General features: G+C 38.0%; 2 protein-coding genes across 3 annotated transcripts in view; one reads left to right on the forward strand and one right to left on the reverse strand.

The window, feature by feature from the left end:
* Nucleotides 1-4,009: 4,009 nt before the first annotated feature.
* LOC134661167 (peptide transporter family 1-like) overlaps nucleotides 4,010-17,134 on the reverse strand; it is a 34,163-nt gene continuing 21,038 nt past the window's right edge. For both annotated transcript variants that reach the window (XM_063517122.1, XM_063517123.1), the window contains exons 3-13: nucleotides 13,886-14,027; nucleotides 12,888-12,974; nucleotides 11,061-11,335; nucleotides 10,670-10,752; nucleotides 9,903-10,067; nucleotides 9,641-9,766; nucleotides 9,438-9,560; nucleotides 9,010-9,347; nucleotides 6,154-6,373; nucleotides 4,506-4,742; nucleotides 4,010-4,215 (exon numbers count right to left, since the gene is read on the reverse strand). In XM_063517122.1, coding sequence (XP_063373192.1) covers nucleotides 4,042-4,215; nucleotides 4,506-4,742; nucleotides 6,154-6,373; nucleotides 9,010-9,347; nucleotides 9,438-9,560; nucleotides 9,641-9,766; nucleotides 9,903-10,067; nucleotides 10,670-10,752; nucleotides 11,061-11,335; nucleotides 12,888-12,974; nucleotides 13,886-14,027 — 1,970 coding nt within the window. In that variant the 3' untranslated portion in view covers nucleotides 4,010-4,041. The remainder of the gene's footprint in view (nucleotides 4,216-4,505; nucleotides 4,743-6,153; nucleotides 6,374-9,009; nucleotides 9,348-9,437; nucleotides 9,561-9,640; nucleotides 9,767-9,902; nucleotides 10,068-10,669; nucleotides 10,753-11,060; nucleotides 11,336-12,887; nucleotides 12,975-13,885; nucleotides 14,028-17,134) is intronic.
* On the forward strand, nucleotides 7,006-8,954 carry LOC134661170 (juvenile hormone esterase-like). Its single transcript, XM_063517129.1, has one exon. The coding sequence runs from the start codon at nucleotides 7,187-7,189 to the stop codon at nucleotides 8,903-8,905; it is 1,719 nt and encodes a 572-aa protein (XP_063373199.1). The 5' UTR covers nucleotides 7,006-7,186; the 3' UTR covers nucleotides 8,906-8,954.

Genomic DNA, 17,134 nt, shown 5'->3' on the forward strand with positions numbered 1-17,134 from the left:
TTTTAAGTTAACTTTAAAAAAAAGATACGGCCGTTTATGTCGCAACTAAAGACGTATATTTCGTCACTCTCAGGGGAATCAGAATTTATAGGGTACTTTCCGTTGACCTAGAACTATGAAATTTGTCAAGTAATATCGTCTTATACTACAAGTACAAGGAAAAATCTTAAAACTATAAATTTGTAAAAAAAATTTATAACGAATAACCCGCGGAATAACCACGGAACCCGCGGTGGGCGAGTCCGACTCGCACTTGTCCGGTTTTTTATACTTTTACAGCGAGTTTTGCTAGGTATGCAAGCTAATGCAAATCCCTCCATGTACTGTCCTTTAACTACTTATCCGAAATTTTACGATACTGATGGAGCCTAATTTCTGGTTGCTACTTAAATCACCCAAAACCAATCCAGACATAATTTTCGGGAGCAAAAAAATTGTGATTATAATGTTTATCATGCTTTTAAGCAGGTAAAAGTTAGACTTCTAATTTTTACTTTGAATCTAATTTACTCTTTGTGTAGCTATCTTTAAAAAAATAACATACAAGTGCAAGATGGACCAAGTACCGGGTCTTGACAGTCGAGCGAGAAAGTGACTGTATTTATAAGTACAGAACCCTATTATCATTAAAACAAAAACACTTTTTTTTGCACGTTAGTGGAAGTATCGTACTTTAGTCAAAATAAATAAAAAGTTGACCTCCAATGGCAAAGTTTATTTGAGTTACTTAACTTTTTTTATGCGATAAATGGTGGGTCTAATGGGGCGTAAACACGCAGCACCTATTAATTATCAGGCAATTTTCGGCGAGAGATATAATTTGTAGGTAATTTTGGAAGCTGTGCCCGAGTCAGGCTAGTAATTGATTTGTCGCGGGTGCGCGCGAGCCACGCGCCGGCACGCGCGACCACGCCCCGCACGAATATGTTTGATAGTTTTCGCGTGAGATCTCTTGTCGGCGGAGTTGTGTGATACAAGCCGAGTGCCTTGTTGAACGCATGTGTGCACAACTGTGTTCACGAGTGACGCGACCCTTTTAATTGCTTTGTCGAATGCCAACCACAGGCCGCGGGTAATTCTTTTGATTTTATCAATCCTGGGGCTACAGCTATACCTACTCGTATTTGATGCATGTTTACAGATTAGGAGGCATTTCAGTTTTTTAATAAACACAGTTTACATGCGTACCTTTGGATCGCCACGGTTCACTAGTTCGTTTTTGGGTACTTAAACATAACCTACGTATAGTTGATCTCAGGTATTTTTTTCGGCTTAAACCCTCATCTGTAAAAAAATGCGTTGTTTCTTATAAATTTATGCAGCACGGTTAGCTACCAAATCCGTCAACTCACGTGTGAAAAGAACAAGTTTAATAAGTATAATTTTACCACCCTAATTATAATAAGGAAAACGGTAAAAAGTATTCTTAAAATAAGGTTTAAGCTGAAAAATCACCTTATATAATTTCAACTATACAGAGATACCCTAGGCAGAGGTATGTACCTACCTACAGACCTACAGTACGAAAAATACAAAGCATACGTCAGAATGTGTACGATTGAATATTGAGTTTACTCCAAATGAATACTAGGGGACCAATCCCAACAACGCCCGCTAGTTGACTTGACGTACCTAGGTACCTAAGATACAAATCTTCAAGATCTAGAAACATCAGAATGTATGAGAATCAACCACGTGAATGTCGACCAAAAAGCTTTTGAATTTCATAAGCTTTTGCAAAATTTACTTTATAATTTAAATAAGCGGCTAGCCTCCAACTAGTCCAACTCTTTAGATAATTATGCACCACATCCAGGCTTTGATTGACATCTCTTTTGGATTTAAATTTCCCCAATCAACTTTCACATGGGTCTTAATTTAATTTAAAAAGTCTTAAACCAACATTTCCAACCACGTTTTAACTTCTACGGTTGGATTTGGTTAATTTATTTATTTGTCTGCATATGGTCTGGTGGGATTATCCTCGGAGAGCGCACGTGTGCGCGGCGGCCGCGCGCCTGCCACGCGCCGCGCTCGCTGCCCAAGTGCCCGGAACATAAATGTACCGACTCCTTTGCAAAAACTTTTACTACCTAACTACCATTAATTAATCCGTGTCGTGAACTACATTCAAACACTGTCATTAAAGTGGCGGCGCATTTTGCAGAATACATATACTTGTATGCATTCCAAATAATAACAGGGCAGTTCTCTGCGCGCTTGTAATTTTTAGGATGTTGAACTTCCCTCTTAAACCTGTTTAGTTTTTTTTTATTGAAATTCTTCCGAAGATACAAATATGGCTGCACTTATAGTATACGTGTTGTGACCTCAATACCCAGTTTACAAAATTACGTAGCCATCTCGCCAATCTCTGATGCCTGTTTTTGTACGTTCGGTCGTGCCATGATATGAACAATGAGGTTTTCTCAAAAGACTACAATATGGGATTCTTAAAAAAAGAAATTTACAGGTTTTAAAAGGGTCGGCAACACGCATGTAACACCCCTGAAGTTGCAGGCGTCCATAGGCTACAATGACCGCTTACCATAAGCATCAGCGGGCGCGGGTGGCATAAAAAATATGCAAGAATACAATAGTTTTAAACATCATGCAATGCGGGCGTAATAAAATACACTTGATAGCTCTCAATTTACTTTCAATACAGGATAAGCTAGGTCACAAATCAGCGTACTTACTTATAGTAACGTACGTAAATGCCTGTCTATCGCGACCCGCGTAAAGAACACAACCCCAACCCGTATTTGTCTGTTTGTTGTTTTTGAGCATTTATTATACGCAATTATCAACTAGTCGTCTGCAGGCCCTTTCATTTCAATTGATGACACTGGTTCTCAAACAGTACCTATGGGAAAACGGAACGTAGGTAGCTAAATTATGAAATGAAGAGTATTTTTGTATTGCTGCATATTTTCTAACCAATTATTTATTAGTTTTTTTTATAGGCCAATCAAATTAGACACAAAAAAAGCACACGTGCATACCTTCCGGGATTGCGCGAACTCGGATTACACGCACTTAGGACCAAATGAAGGTATTAAAACGATTTTGAGCTTGCTTTGAATTAATTTTTCGAAAAAATCTAATTTGATTGGCCTATTAGGATATTTAGAGATTGTATGTATGTATTTAGGAGGTTACATTACGCATAAAGTATATTTAAATAAAGTATCTTTGTCAAGGCCAACAACAGGTATCCGTAAATTAAATTACGCTAGGCTATATAAATATAATATATATGTATATGTAATGTAGTATTTATATTGTAATTATGTAAGACTTATAGGAGCAGTGAAATAAATTGCAAATAAAAACAGACTGCCTGGCATAGTTTGAGCAGCTCCGTGCGATCCAGTTTATCCTCGCGAGCGGGGGTCGCGGCCCTCGCCCCTAGGATCGATGGGAACAACACACAAATTACCCAAAACCAATTGTATAATGTGTTCACGCCATTTAACGAGACACGTTCCGCTTCTGAAGAGCACAGTTTATTTTATTTGTCTGTATTTTACTTTACTTATGCTAAAGTCCGTAAGTTACATGTTGGATAAACTACGAATAATTACAAAAATACCTACCTATTTAGATACGGGAGGTTTTGGCATTATAATTTTCAAACAAAGCTAATAGTAGATTAGATTAGAGTAGATTAGTCTATTGCAAACAAAATTTGTTTCCTGTAAATAACGTTTTAACACACAGGGCCGAGATCCGGTGTATATTTTGGGCTGCACTTAGCGGACCAATACATTTTTGGCCCTGAAGTCGTAGTAACAAAGGCCCACCATTACTCACGACAGTCACGGCCGTCGCTGAAGTTTTGTTGAATTAGGAAAACCGACGTATAGTCCAAAATAATAAATATGCGCACTTGCCTATGAAATTCATGTTCAAAAGTTTGTGTTCCTTTGACAGAATACCACAACAAGCCGGTAGGAGACAAAACAAACAATGAAATTGTTAACAAAACATTTATATAATAATATTATAATACATTCAGGTTATCTTTGCAACAATATATCAGTTTTGTTTATTGTCTTTGTTCGAGTCTGTTTTGGGTGGCATCTTGATTTCCTCGACAGCCAGGTTCTCGGAGCTGGACCGGAGCTCCACGTACCGGTAGCGGAACGCCATCGCCATGAAGATGAGGATGTCCAGCACCATCAGCCCCGCGAATAGGAAGAACTCCTTCCACTATAAACAAACGATATTAGGGGAATTAGCAAAAGCACTAAAGATATCATATCTCTCAGTGTTAAAGCGTCTAAAGAACTTGAGCATTGTCGGCTTGCATGGTTAACCTTTTGGACGCCAATGACCGATATATCCGTACCGTAGGTTCAACGCCAAAGACCGATTAATCGGTCACAGACCACAGAGCAACATATTATAGACCTACGTGCATATGCATAAAGTTCAATTTCAGTTTTGACACTTAAGTACTTTCAGGACCTTTGGTAGGTATCGACACTTTGAATACATACCTGAGCGTCCAAGAAGTTTCCCTCAACAATTAGCACCACGATCAAGTTGCCAATGGCGACGGTGAGCAGCCACACGGCTTGCAGCACGGACTTCATGCTGGCGGGCGCCTGCGTGAACGAGAACTCCAGCCCCGTCACCGAGAACATCACCTCGGCCATCGTGATCACCACGTACTGCGGGATCAGCCACAGGATGTGCACGCTATTCGGCGGGGTGATCATCACGCCGTCCGCTACCTGAAATAACGTATAGTGTCATTCAGGGATGTTGCGAATATCCACATCCGCATCCGCAACCGCGGAACTTCCGCATTATTTTCAACATCCGCATCCGCATAAAATCGATGCGGATTTAATGCGGATGCGGATGTGGAACAGGTCGGTACAGGAACGTCTTAGCTTCGGCGTAAGTGCTAGACTGCTAGGTAATTTAGTCATTAACCAAAAAAACCTATTAGAAATGGGAAGTCAAGCGTGAGTGGGACTTAATGTACGGAACCCTTGGAATGCAAGTCCGACTCGCACTTGGCCGGTTTTTTGAAATAAAAATTACTATAATGTAATATTTGACGTTTTTTAAGGTACTATCTTGACATCCGCATCCGCTTCCGCGGATGTGAGCCTTTAAAAATCCGCATCCGCATCCGCATCCGCGGATGTGAGCCTTTAAAAATCCGCATCCGCAACATCCCTGGTGTCATTCTATGGAACTTGCTAACTATGTAAACAAAAGTCACTAGTAAATTCATATTTTTTGACAGCTTCAATATGACGGATTGTTTACATAGTTAGCAAGTCCTATATAATGACACTTTATAGTAGTAAGTATTAGGTACATGCGCTTGCTATTTTCATAATTAATTGATGGACTGAACTAAATATGTAATTGTACTTAAGGCCTGCTAGCATGAGTTGCGTTCCATACAATACTTACTCCATACATCTGGCGCGACTTCAAGTATGGACTCGCGCGCGAGAATGCAACTTATGCTAGACCACCGGTGTCTGTAATGATACATACATTATAAAAAACCTAACCTATTATTGTTATTAATATCAGATTTGTTGTTTTTGCACACAGTACCTATATCTTTTTGTAAAATTATGTTTTGTAAAAGGAAAGTGTATGTATTTTCTGAGAATAACTTTAATGTTAATTTTAGGGTAAGCAATAAGCATAGCATGATAGCAACTAAAAAGTAGGTGCATAAAACTGTAAAAATGAGCGCTGTCTCGCCAACAAACTGCATGTTAAGCAGTTTGGCGAGGAACTTTAAAAATTGTTATGTATATGTACCTTTGAAAAAAAAAAAAAAATTAATCGCATGCGAGCTCTTGCACCGTCTAAGGAGCTTAAGCTTTAGGTATACAGATTGGAACGCGGTGTTTATATGGAATTGCTGGGAAGTTAATGCATGTATGCAGTCACGTCGATGGCATTCGTAGAGGTGGGTTTTGGTTTCCTAAATAGGTAATCTAATGAGTTACCTACTTTTTGTGGCAACCGCTAACTATTAAGTAGCAGAATTAAATTATTTTTTGGGTTCGAAAAAATGTGTGCACCGTGAATTAGGTATAATTAAAATAAAACAATCATTTATTAAAAAAAACACATTGTATTAGTAAAAAAATGCATTATCATACGTACGTAAGTTCCATTTGAATTTTCATACACATTGATTGTGTACACGCCCCCAGTTTCGAATGAGTAGCCAGTCAGCACGGTCTGGTCGGCCACGACCACGTCGTACGAGCCTCTCTCTATTATTTTCTTATCTTTGTCACTACTTTTTAGACTTAACATTGTTTTGTTTTTCTTTACGTCTATAATTGATATTTCAGCGATACCTCTAATATTCGACAAAAATCTGAAAAAGGACATAACTAGGTATATTTTTATGGACTTATAAAATGAGTAGAACTTTATAAGTACGTTGGGAAAAATACAATTAAATGATAATTTGTTTTATTTACTCTGATATGGCATAGATAATAACTGGGAATAGTGGTAATTAAGAACATTAAGTACTTATCGTTCCCATTGGGATCGGAACCAGTATCCTTACCACGAGTTTGACACTCACATGTTCGCTAGAGACTGCGTAAACTAACTCACAATGCATCTCCCTCTTACTGACATAGGTGTGAACGAGCGAGATGCACTACGTTTGAGTTGACGCAGTTGCTAGCGTTTTAAGGCCCTTTAAAACTCATAGTGAAAAAGAGTTAAACTGACATTTGCGTCGCTTAACTTCAAACTCGGGTAAATCCATTCGACCCTCTCAGCAAATATTCTGACAGATGGATTTACACGAGTTTGAAGTTAAGCGACTCATTTGTATTCTCTAGATGGAGGTTTCTGAAATCCTCTACGCGAAGCTCCAGAGATCCACTGAGCTATGACAAAAGATCACAGTCGTCTTATAAATTTAATAAAGGTAGTATGTAGTACAAAGTTGGAGTAATCCTGCTGTATACCTATGTCAATCTAGATTCTAGACACATATCGTTATAAGAATATTAGAAATACCTAAGTAATACACAGAATTTCCATTTGTTTCTCACTTCGCATAGTTCTAACTCCTAATCAAAACATTTGACACGTGAGTGATTTTAATTTAGAACTCGTGATACAAGCGTACACAATTGTTTAAAAAAACATACTAAAACAAAAGTGAGTAATGCGCGGAAGGTGGTATTTCTTATTACTTTCGCTGTTTTCAAAAGTTATGTCCCGCGAAGTTTGGGTAAATGTAAAACAAGGAAAATTAGTTGGTGTTGAAGTAGGCACAATTCTCGAAGGGAAACGTTTCCATGCCTTCTACAAAGTTCCTTACGCTCAGCCTCCAATTAAAAAATTAAGATTCAAAGACCCCGTGGCTCCGAAGAAATGGTTAGGTTTTTGGGACGCAACCCTGGAGTTCCACGGTGCTTGCGCGCAGCCACATATCGTTCACAGGCATGCCCAGTACGGGAACGAAGACTGTCTCTATATGAACATATTCACACCACAAATACTAAGAGCCGATACAGATCCGCTGAAGCCGGTGATCGTGTGGATTCATGGTTATGCATTTGGGTCGAGTTTCAGTCATTTACACGGCCCTGACTTCCTTATAAACAATGATGTTTTATTTGTAACCGTCACACATAGAATAGGGCCTTTCGGATTCCTTAAAATCAACGAAACTGATACACATGCTAACATGGGGCTTAAAGATATAGTGATGGCTTTAAAGTGGATAAAGAAAAATATAAGGAGCTTCGCTGGTGACAGCAAGAGAGTGACAGTCATGGGCAGCGGATCGGCAGCTACCTTCCTGTCTTGGTTATTGATGACAAAGGCACGTAATCTCTTTTCAAAGATGATTCTACAGAGCGGGACATTATTCTCTGCTTCGCTTGTTTCACGTGAAACAGAATTCGAACTTAATAGACTATCCAAGGAGCTACTTAAACATGACGTTAAGAAGCTATTAAGTGCCTCCACGCAGAAAATTATTTCAGCATCACAGAAAATTTACAGCGCTATTGATGTTATTAATTACCAGAGACCCGTGGTCCCATTCACACCTACTATAGAGAGGAAATCAAACAAGTCTTTGATAACGATGCTTCCGGACAATTTTTTTCGGAGTACACCAAATCTCAAGCTCAGTAAACCCATGATCGTAGGGTACAATAGCCAGGAGAGTATTTCAGAAATAATACCGTTTATACACAATCCTGAGTATTTGAAAATGTTATCCAGTATCTTCAAATTTATGGTACCTTTTTCTGATGGGTGCCGTCATAATTATACATCAGCAATATATAAACTAGTAGCAAATAAAATAAAGAGCAAATATTTCAGGGAGGGCATATCAGAAAAGTCAGTTAATGATTTTTTGAGGTATACTTCAGATCTTTATAAATATCCTATATTCAAGTTTATAAAAGCCTCTTTGAAGTTTAACTCAAACAAGGTGTTCATGTATAAGTTTAACTTTGTTGGAAAATTTAATGCGGTTAAAAGTACTGCCCTAGCTGGAGCTAATTTCCCGATAAAAGGCGCAGCGAGCGGAGATGAAATATGTTATTTGCTCAAATGTGAGCCTTTGTGGGAAAATTACGTGAGTTTGAAAAATAGCACTGGTGACAATAATAAAATTATGATAACACAAATGGCAGAATGGTGGGCAAATTTTGCAAAATTTGGGGAGCCTACACCTGCAATACTTGCGTCGAGGTACCATTGGCCAGCAATTACTTTAGAAGACGATAGTTTAATGCTAATCGGTAAAGAAAGCAAATTAGTGCATCCTTGGTCTGACAAAAAAGCATGCACATTTTGGGATGAAATTTACGAAAATCATTACAGAAGTGAGGTTTGCGATAGGACAAAACACGACGAGTTGTAAATGGAAGCTGTTGTATGTAATAATGTGACTGAGTTAGATTTTGATATTGTAGGTATACAGCTAAATGAAACGTAAATAATAAAAATAAAAATGTATAACTTTACCTTACACCGACTCCACCAACTACTTTTTCATTGTCGTCCGTAAAATTGTAGACTCCTTCGTTACTAACAAAGAAGGACTTGGCGGTTTTTTGTTTTAAACTAAATGTCCCATTGTAATTTACACCAGCACACTCTGTATTAGCGTTTCCTTGCAACGAATAAGGAAGGTCTATGAAATTATCCGTCGCAATATCCAATTTTTCATATACAGATAGTGGTGGGACATGAAATTCTCTTAAATTATTATCGTGCAGGACACTTAGTGTTAAATTACAGTTGAATCCGTTGTACACTCTTAATTGTGCCAGTCCAGCTGCTACAGGTGTACCATATGTTGGCTGCAAACAAATTGTATGATAAATATTTATTCAAATGCAGATCGTAATAAAAAAAAATTATATTAAGTAGGTACCAATAAATATACCAACCAGAAGGCTCAACTCCACAATACCGGAGATGACAAAGGCTCCAGCTGCTAAAAGTCCTCCCCATATCATTTTGTGAAGGGGTTTACTTATAAGTTTGCACCACGTCATGAAAGGGTATATTGCCTAAAAAATAAGTGCTTTGTTAAGAATTTATAATATTATGAATTATGAACTATTTGGTTACAATAGGAAATAATGCTTACAACTTGGAAGATTGGGATGAAGATAAGTATAAGCAAGGGGTTTAGCACTTGCATTTGGTCCGCCTTTAGCTGCCAGTTGCCGATATCTTGTCGCATTCTATCAGCTTGGAACGTCCACCTTGAGCCCTGTAGAACGCAATCAAGTACTTAATGTATCGTCGAACTTAAGGTCAACATTAGAACTAAATAAATATGTCGTAGTGCGACATATGAGTACCTAAAATAGAGTTTGTTGTCGGTAAAAATAATGAGGTGTAATCACCTGCTGGTCGAACAAGGCCCAGAAGATGGGCACGGGCGTGAAGAGCACCAGCACCCGCAGCAGGCCCTTGACGTCCTCCACCAGGGCCGGCCCGTACTTCTCCTGCGCGTGGTCCAGCCAGTGCTCGCGCTTCTCCGTGCTCTTGGTACACTTCACGATGCCGTGCTACAATCACACAGTACGTTATTATATGTTTCACACTTCCTGCCAAGCATATAATTACCCTAATTATGATTACAGTGCATTTAAACATGAAGATTTACCACTTGAGATACTAAGCTTCTGTTAAAAATGATAGTAAGTAGGTACGTACAATGTTTATATATGGCGGATTTGGTACTTTTGTACTTTACCTGTTTCTTTCAATGTATTCGAATACCGTATGTGTCATTGATAATACATAGTTAACTACCTTCATGTAAGTACACAAGATCACACATTACAATTCAGTGCGTCGATTCGGACGGATCGAACGTTATTAGCAAATACTTAATTGCACTTTTTTGGGTAGTCTACCGTGCGATGAGCCTATGTTATAGTGTGGGACGAGCCTGCTCGTACCGACCAAGGTGAACCACTCGTCAATAGTTATTACTAATTATCACACGAATTGACGTAGCACTTGGCATGAAAACTTAATAGCGTGGTTCGACTCTAGTCTTTATTCAATTTATGTAGTTGCAATTCGACCTGTCTAGTTTGGACTATTTAATCCATAAACAAACGTTATAAAATATAAAAAATATGATTATTAAAGTTATACTTACACCTATACACGCACCAACTTGTCCTATGATATTACCGGCGGGATTTTTTACGACATATAATCTTCTACCAGCAACAAAAATTACTGTAAGAAAAGTTATGCTTTAATTGTACCTACATCCGTTTTATTTATACTATTTATTTCAGAATTATACATGAAACGCCGAACTGGGCAGACATTCCATTTTAAATCAACCATTGAATAAAAAAAACAGGAGTAGATACTAAACATAAAAGATAAATTTTTAATTTATCAGTACGCGCACTTGCACCACAATATGCGGTAAAATGTATTATTTAGACTTGTTAAGTTAGACTTGTTTTAGATTTAGCTAGGTAACGCTAGGAAGATGGAGAAATACCAATAAAATGGAAGGTAACATGAATACTCACTTATTGAAATGACCATAAGTAAGCCGGGTACTCCGAACGCCAGCGAGTAGCAGTCGTTATCCCCAAAGCAGTGCACGTCTGCGCGCAGTATCGGCGTCAGGAAGGTGGAGACCAGGCTGCCCGCGTTGATGGCCGCGTAGAACAAGCTGAAGAAGTAGCCCAGGTACTTCTCTTGTTCCGGCAGCTTGAATTGGTCGCCGCCGAACGCGGACACGCAGGGCTTGATGCCGCCCGTGCCGAACGCTATCAACAGCAACGCTAGTATTGAGAACTCTCTGCAAATTAATTTATCGTGGTTAAGACTACTTTGTTCGACCAGTTTAAGGTATTATCGAGACATAAATAGTTATTACTACCTCTATAGCGCCTTAATATTAATTTATTCACGTATACAAAATCACAGCATAACACCAGCAGTAACACCTCTATAGTATATCCGCCAGTGAACGAGAAGAGTTGTAGAGGGAGATTTTCAAATAATATGCCCTTAATTAAACGTTGTTATGATTACCTATTTACGTAAAGTTTTAAGTTGTTATAATTACGTACCGCTCTCTGAGTAGCCAAGTACTCCAGTTTATATACCTATATATGATATACTAGGTAAGACTTCACATTTCACGCTATTAAACACGTTATTTACCTATTAGATTAGAGAAATGGCAGCCACAAGGGCTTTAGCCAGAGGCAGTTAGAGGTAGAGAATAACAACATAATTAATTATTACTTATTAGCAAGGTAAGACGATATACTACCAAGATAGCGGCAGGAGTCCAATAAATATGTTACTAGGTATAGGTGTTAAGATTATTGCTTACAATTTCAGTGAATTACTAACAAAACCAAAATAAAACTGATCTGTCAGTTAAAATTTTCAGCAGGACCTTATATTTGATTCCACATTGAAAGTCTGTGACCTCTTTATGAATTTAACCGCGGAGCAATAACCTCGCAGTAGTCGCAGTTGTAGTAATTAATGTCGATCAATAAAGCTGATTGATGTGGATGTAAAGTATATTTAATTAATTTCACTTAAGACAGATATTAAATATGGTTCAGTGTATAATATGATTTTAAGAGCGGCTAGTCATCCGTGTCAATAAGGTTTGTATATGTATTTCGTTTGGTGAAGGTTACTTTTTCGCGATGTCAGTAGTTAAGCTATTATTTATTTTAACAAGATACGCATTAAACCTGCGGTACCATCATTATGTATTTTGTAGTAGGTAATAGAAAGTGCCAAAATCGGGAAAACGCTAAGGTGATGAGTAATAGAAACGTCTTGAAAATTACTTACCTATACATGGTTATTTCAGTATTTAATTATCTATTCAGGCAATGCCATCACATATAGGTATTGAGTTAGCAAAATGTAAAATACAAATATTAAATAGTAACTGTATTAATATCAAGAAATTAGTGATCAGATATTTCTAAGCACTACCTATCTCTATGATACACATAATTATTACGATGGCAACCGTACCTGGTACTAAATGTACGTTCTTGCCGTTCTTGTGTAATATGTAATTTATTTCCTTAAATACATTTATTATTATAAATGTCCAAAATTCCTAAAAAGATAGTCCTTAATAAAACGTAGTCTTAAAATTATACATATTACTATTTATTGTATCTAGAAAACGTCCTTGAGACTCGGACATATGAAACTTATATATTATGTATAACGAGTTACACCCGTATTTTATCTGTAGGTACTACTGAGTTTCCTGAGTTGAGTTCCTGACGCTCCTGTCAAGTATCTTCGTAAAATTATGTGAGTTATAAATATTTTAGTATCAGGCAAATGATGCCCAAAGCACTTACAACTGAGGTATGTTTACTGGAGGCATAGATGTCACCGATATCAGGATGCTGCCGAGAGCGTATACCATTGACAGGTATAATATTGTTCTGAAAAGTAACATACAAAATATTATTTTGATCTAGTGGATAAAAAAATAATAATTGGCAACATACTTCCATCAATTCAGACATGATACTTTCTGAGAGCAAATAGATTAGATAGGAACATTAGATAAGTAGTAGACACCTACTTATAATTTATCTGATGATGATATTATTATGACATCCCAGTTAAAAATGAGGCCATTCATGGATTTTAAGAGATAAAGAATGCTTGAAATCGGCAAGTAAAGGACGGAGTTCTGATGTAACTCCCTTATCTCCTTTGAGTCGTTAAACACCTTTCACCGTCCAATTCAAGGACAATATTTGTGGCGTTTTCAACCAAACCCGTTGTCAATAAGCCTTATTTCCATAAAGCTTCAACATAAAATCCTTATTGATAGCCGACCTTTTAATTGAATAAGGTATTGAAACAAGAAAGAGGCTCCATCAAATTTTGCGTAGGTTCATACCCTGGAGAAATCCGAACGAAATTATCTCGTGCGGCTGTTCTTGCTCGCCGTGTGATTGGGTGTACCTACCTACTAATTGAAGTCTTTTTTTGTTTAATAAGCGATACAGTAACGATTATAGTCTGTCGATTCGGAACTGGCCCCGAACGGCTTATCCTTTGTCTATTGTTAAGTGAAACCGCACGTGCTTCTACCTGCCTAAAAAATAGTTGGACCGTTTTTACTGGTTATTGAATTACCACTCTATGGAGATTGCAATAAGGCTGAAAATGAACAAATGGAAAAATAATTTGCCATTTCTTGTGTGGCAGGGACCACCCAAAAACTACGGTTACTGAGTGCCGGCTTACCCTTTTTTCGCAGGTAGCGGCACGTGCGGTTTTACTTAACACAATAGACAAAGGATTAGCCGTTTGGGGCCAGCTTCCAATCTACGGACTATACCTGAACCGGCCGAGCCAGCCGTCCGCAATCATGGCGCCCAGCAGCGGGAAGAAGTAGGCGAACATGGTGAACACGTGGTAGATGACCGTGGCGCCGTCGTCGCTGTAGCCCAGCTTGTCGCGGAGGTACAGCGACAGGATCGCTAAAACGTAAACAATACAGTATAAGTACTTAGTTCAACTTTATAATAATGTATAGAGTCTCTGCAAAAAGAGAAGAGTCGTGGATTGTATGGGGCTCAATACATTCCACGACTCTTCTCTTTCCGCACAGACTCTACAAGTTACTGTACCTACATACTTTTTTTTATAGGTACAAGCTTTGTTAGCTTTGTTGCTGACTGCCTAAATCTGATGTGTGATTTTTCGTCTAGCTAGGAGTTTCTTTGCCTACCAGCTCCATGTTAGCATACGTGTAAGTGATATATGTTGTAGGTAGGTATTAAGTCTATTTAAAAAAATAGACTGTTATTAAAGCAGAGACGCTTTTCAGATAGATTTTTATATAATATACATTGACCCGCCTGTTGCCACTGTTGCTATCTCTATTGCTCGCGCATAAAAAAATATGCCGGTTATTTACGTCCGTTATCTTAGTCACCGAGATAGTTACATCTTGTCTACATCTGTAATCCAGTTACTCAAAAAAAATATAATCGTATCGACAAGAACGCATTCTAACTATTCTACCTACCTAGTTAATACAACTGTGATAAGGTATAGCTAAATTCAAGCATATCAATCATGCAGAAAGATTACAAATAGCTTGCATATATAAGTACCCGCATTCAAGTGCACTTCATGTTACTAAGGTACCTACTTATTTGTACATTCAGCTTGAACATGAGGCTTAGACAGGGCTTCCAAAAAAGGAGAGTGTTTGAACCCGGCACGAAACCAATTAATTACTTAATAAAACCATTATACGACCGCCCGGTCTAGTTGGTAGTGTCCCTGCCTGTGAAGCCTGAATCCTGGGTTCGAATCCCGGTAAGGGCATTTATTCGTGTGATGAACACAAATATTTGTTCCCGAGTCATGGGTGTTTTCTATGTACATATATAAGTATTTAATTATCTATATATTAAGTATGTATATCGTCGCCTAGCACCCATTGTAGGTACAAATTTTGCTTAGTTTGGGGCTAAGTTGATCAGTGTAAGATGTCCCCTAATATTTATTTATTTTATACACGAAACATCTTTCGTACTTACTTACTTACGAGTTGCTCTTTGGATGAAGGAAAACATCGCATGAAAGCGGGTTAATATTAGGTATAATCAGCATTACCTATACACATTCTTGGTAGGTACCTAAATACTAGGTTGCTTAAAGCAGACGCCGGGTTCTTTTAGGATACAACTAGCAGTAAGATGATTAGTCCACGTGGTAAATCACGGATTTGTTTAAAGTACTAACTATGCGGTCTGCAGGAACGGCTGCTGAGCACGCGGCGTCCCTTAAAAAAGATAAATACTCGGCGCTGAGCGGGTATCTATTCGTTCCCCTCGCCGTGGAGACCTCAGGTTGCTGGTGTGCGGAGGGTAAGACCTTCCTCCGCGAGCTGGGTCGTCGCCTGAGTGAAAGGGGCCTTGACCCCCGCTCCGGGTTCTTCCTGATGCAAAGGCTGTCCATCGCAATACAACGCGGCAACGCAGCGAGCGTGATGGGCACCTTTGCGTCAGGGACAGCCCAGGACGGGTTTTAGTAAGTATTTATTTTTTATATTTTTAGTTTGTATTTATATTTAAGTTTTTGAAATAAATGCCGTTTCTCTAACTATAAATGTATTAGAATATTTAAATTTTAAACAAATAAATAAAGTACTACACACGTATATAATACGTAACTACATACCTATTTACCCGTGCAACAATACTGGTGAAAACATGTTTAAATACCATTATGTTATATTGATTACTATTTCCTATGCAAGGCTACTCTCGAACAATGCAACTACAAATAGGTATACTAATATATCTTGGAAATCGACTTGTTCTTACACGAGTTATTTGTTTGGTAGCTATAAACACAACAATGTACAATTATTTATACCTGTAAGTAGAAATTATCTTTATTTGGGGAATCACACTTTAGAAGAATATATAATACTAATGACGCATATACATAAAGTCCAATAACCGTAAAACACTCGATTCTATGAATTACTATGGCCTTTCTGATGTCTCAAGTACATACTTTATGAAGTGTTTAAAAGTGTGTTACAATGATAAGTGACACCTACTTAATATTAATCAGATTGAACTGAGCTTGATAACGAAGCCTTGCATTTATTAGCTTTAGATGCAGTATCGTGATATTTCGCCCATAAATGATAAAGTGATTAACTTCGATGGCGAAATTATGGCTCTGGAAACCCGTTGTTAGTAGGTTAAAAAACGCATAAACATGACTTAGCTGCAAGTGATAAGATTAATAAAGATTAACGTTAGAGACATTAACAAGTAGTAGAGTAATAAGTATAATAACCTACTCGTGCAGGTAATGCAGGTATGCCGCGTCAGCCGCGTGTAAACTCATCACTACATGGGTATCGGATATGAATATTTTGAAAAAAGGTTCGCGCCGCTACATGTTGTTCTGAGAGTACTAAAGTTCACAGAGCAGTGGCTATAAATATTCAATAAACTGGACTTTTTTTTATGAATATACGTAATAAATTCTGATGCTTTCCGAGCGACCACAAAACATTTGAGTTATTAGGTGCGAGTACGTAGGTACGAGTATGTATATTCGATGCATAGCTACACATGGGATTATCTATGTACCTACAATGTTTTAGGAGTTTCGTCGATTCCACGTGGTTCTTACAGTTAGAAAAAGGGACCAGCCAGAGGGATCATTTAGGGAAGTAGGTAAACGTTCAATTAGATTGTTTTTACTCAGTTTCTTACGTTATATGACTGTGTTCTAAAGTTCTAAATCATTAAAATAATAGGAAGTGAATCAGATAAATTACTATAAAATAAGCTTCTATGCTTTTAATTTTGCACCACATATTTGTATATAAAACAGACCCACAATCGACACAATTGATTTAAGTAAGAGAAAATACTACTGGGGTTCCTAAACCTCCGGAGATTAGTCAGCGATTTTTAAAAAGAGTTTGTGAAAAGACACATATCGTGTAACGGTTCGCATCCGAACTAGCAAAGGGTTTACAAAAAAATTGAGAAAGAGTACGTGGAGCAAAAGTTTGAGGAACCCTGATCTAGAGGTAGAAAACACT

Source organism: Cydia amplana, chromosome Z (genome assembly GCF_948474715.1).
Source record: "Cydia amplana chromosome Z, ilCydAmpl1.1, whole genome shotgun sequence".
In the NCBI taxonomy this organism is placed as follows: Eukaryota; Metazoa; Arthropoda; class Insecta; order Lepidoptera; family Tortricidae; genus Cydia; species Cydia amplana.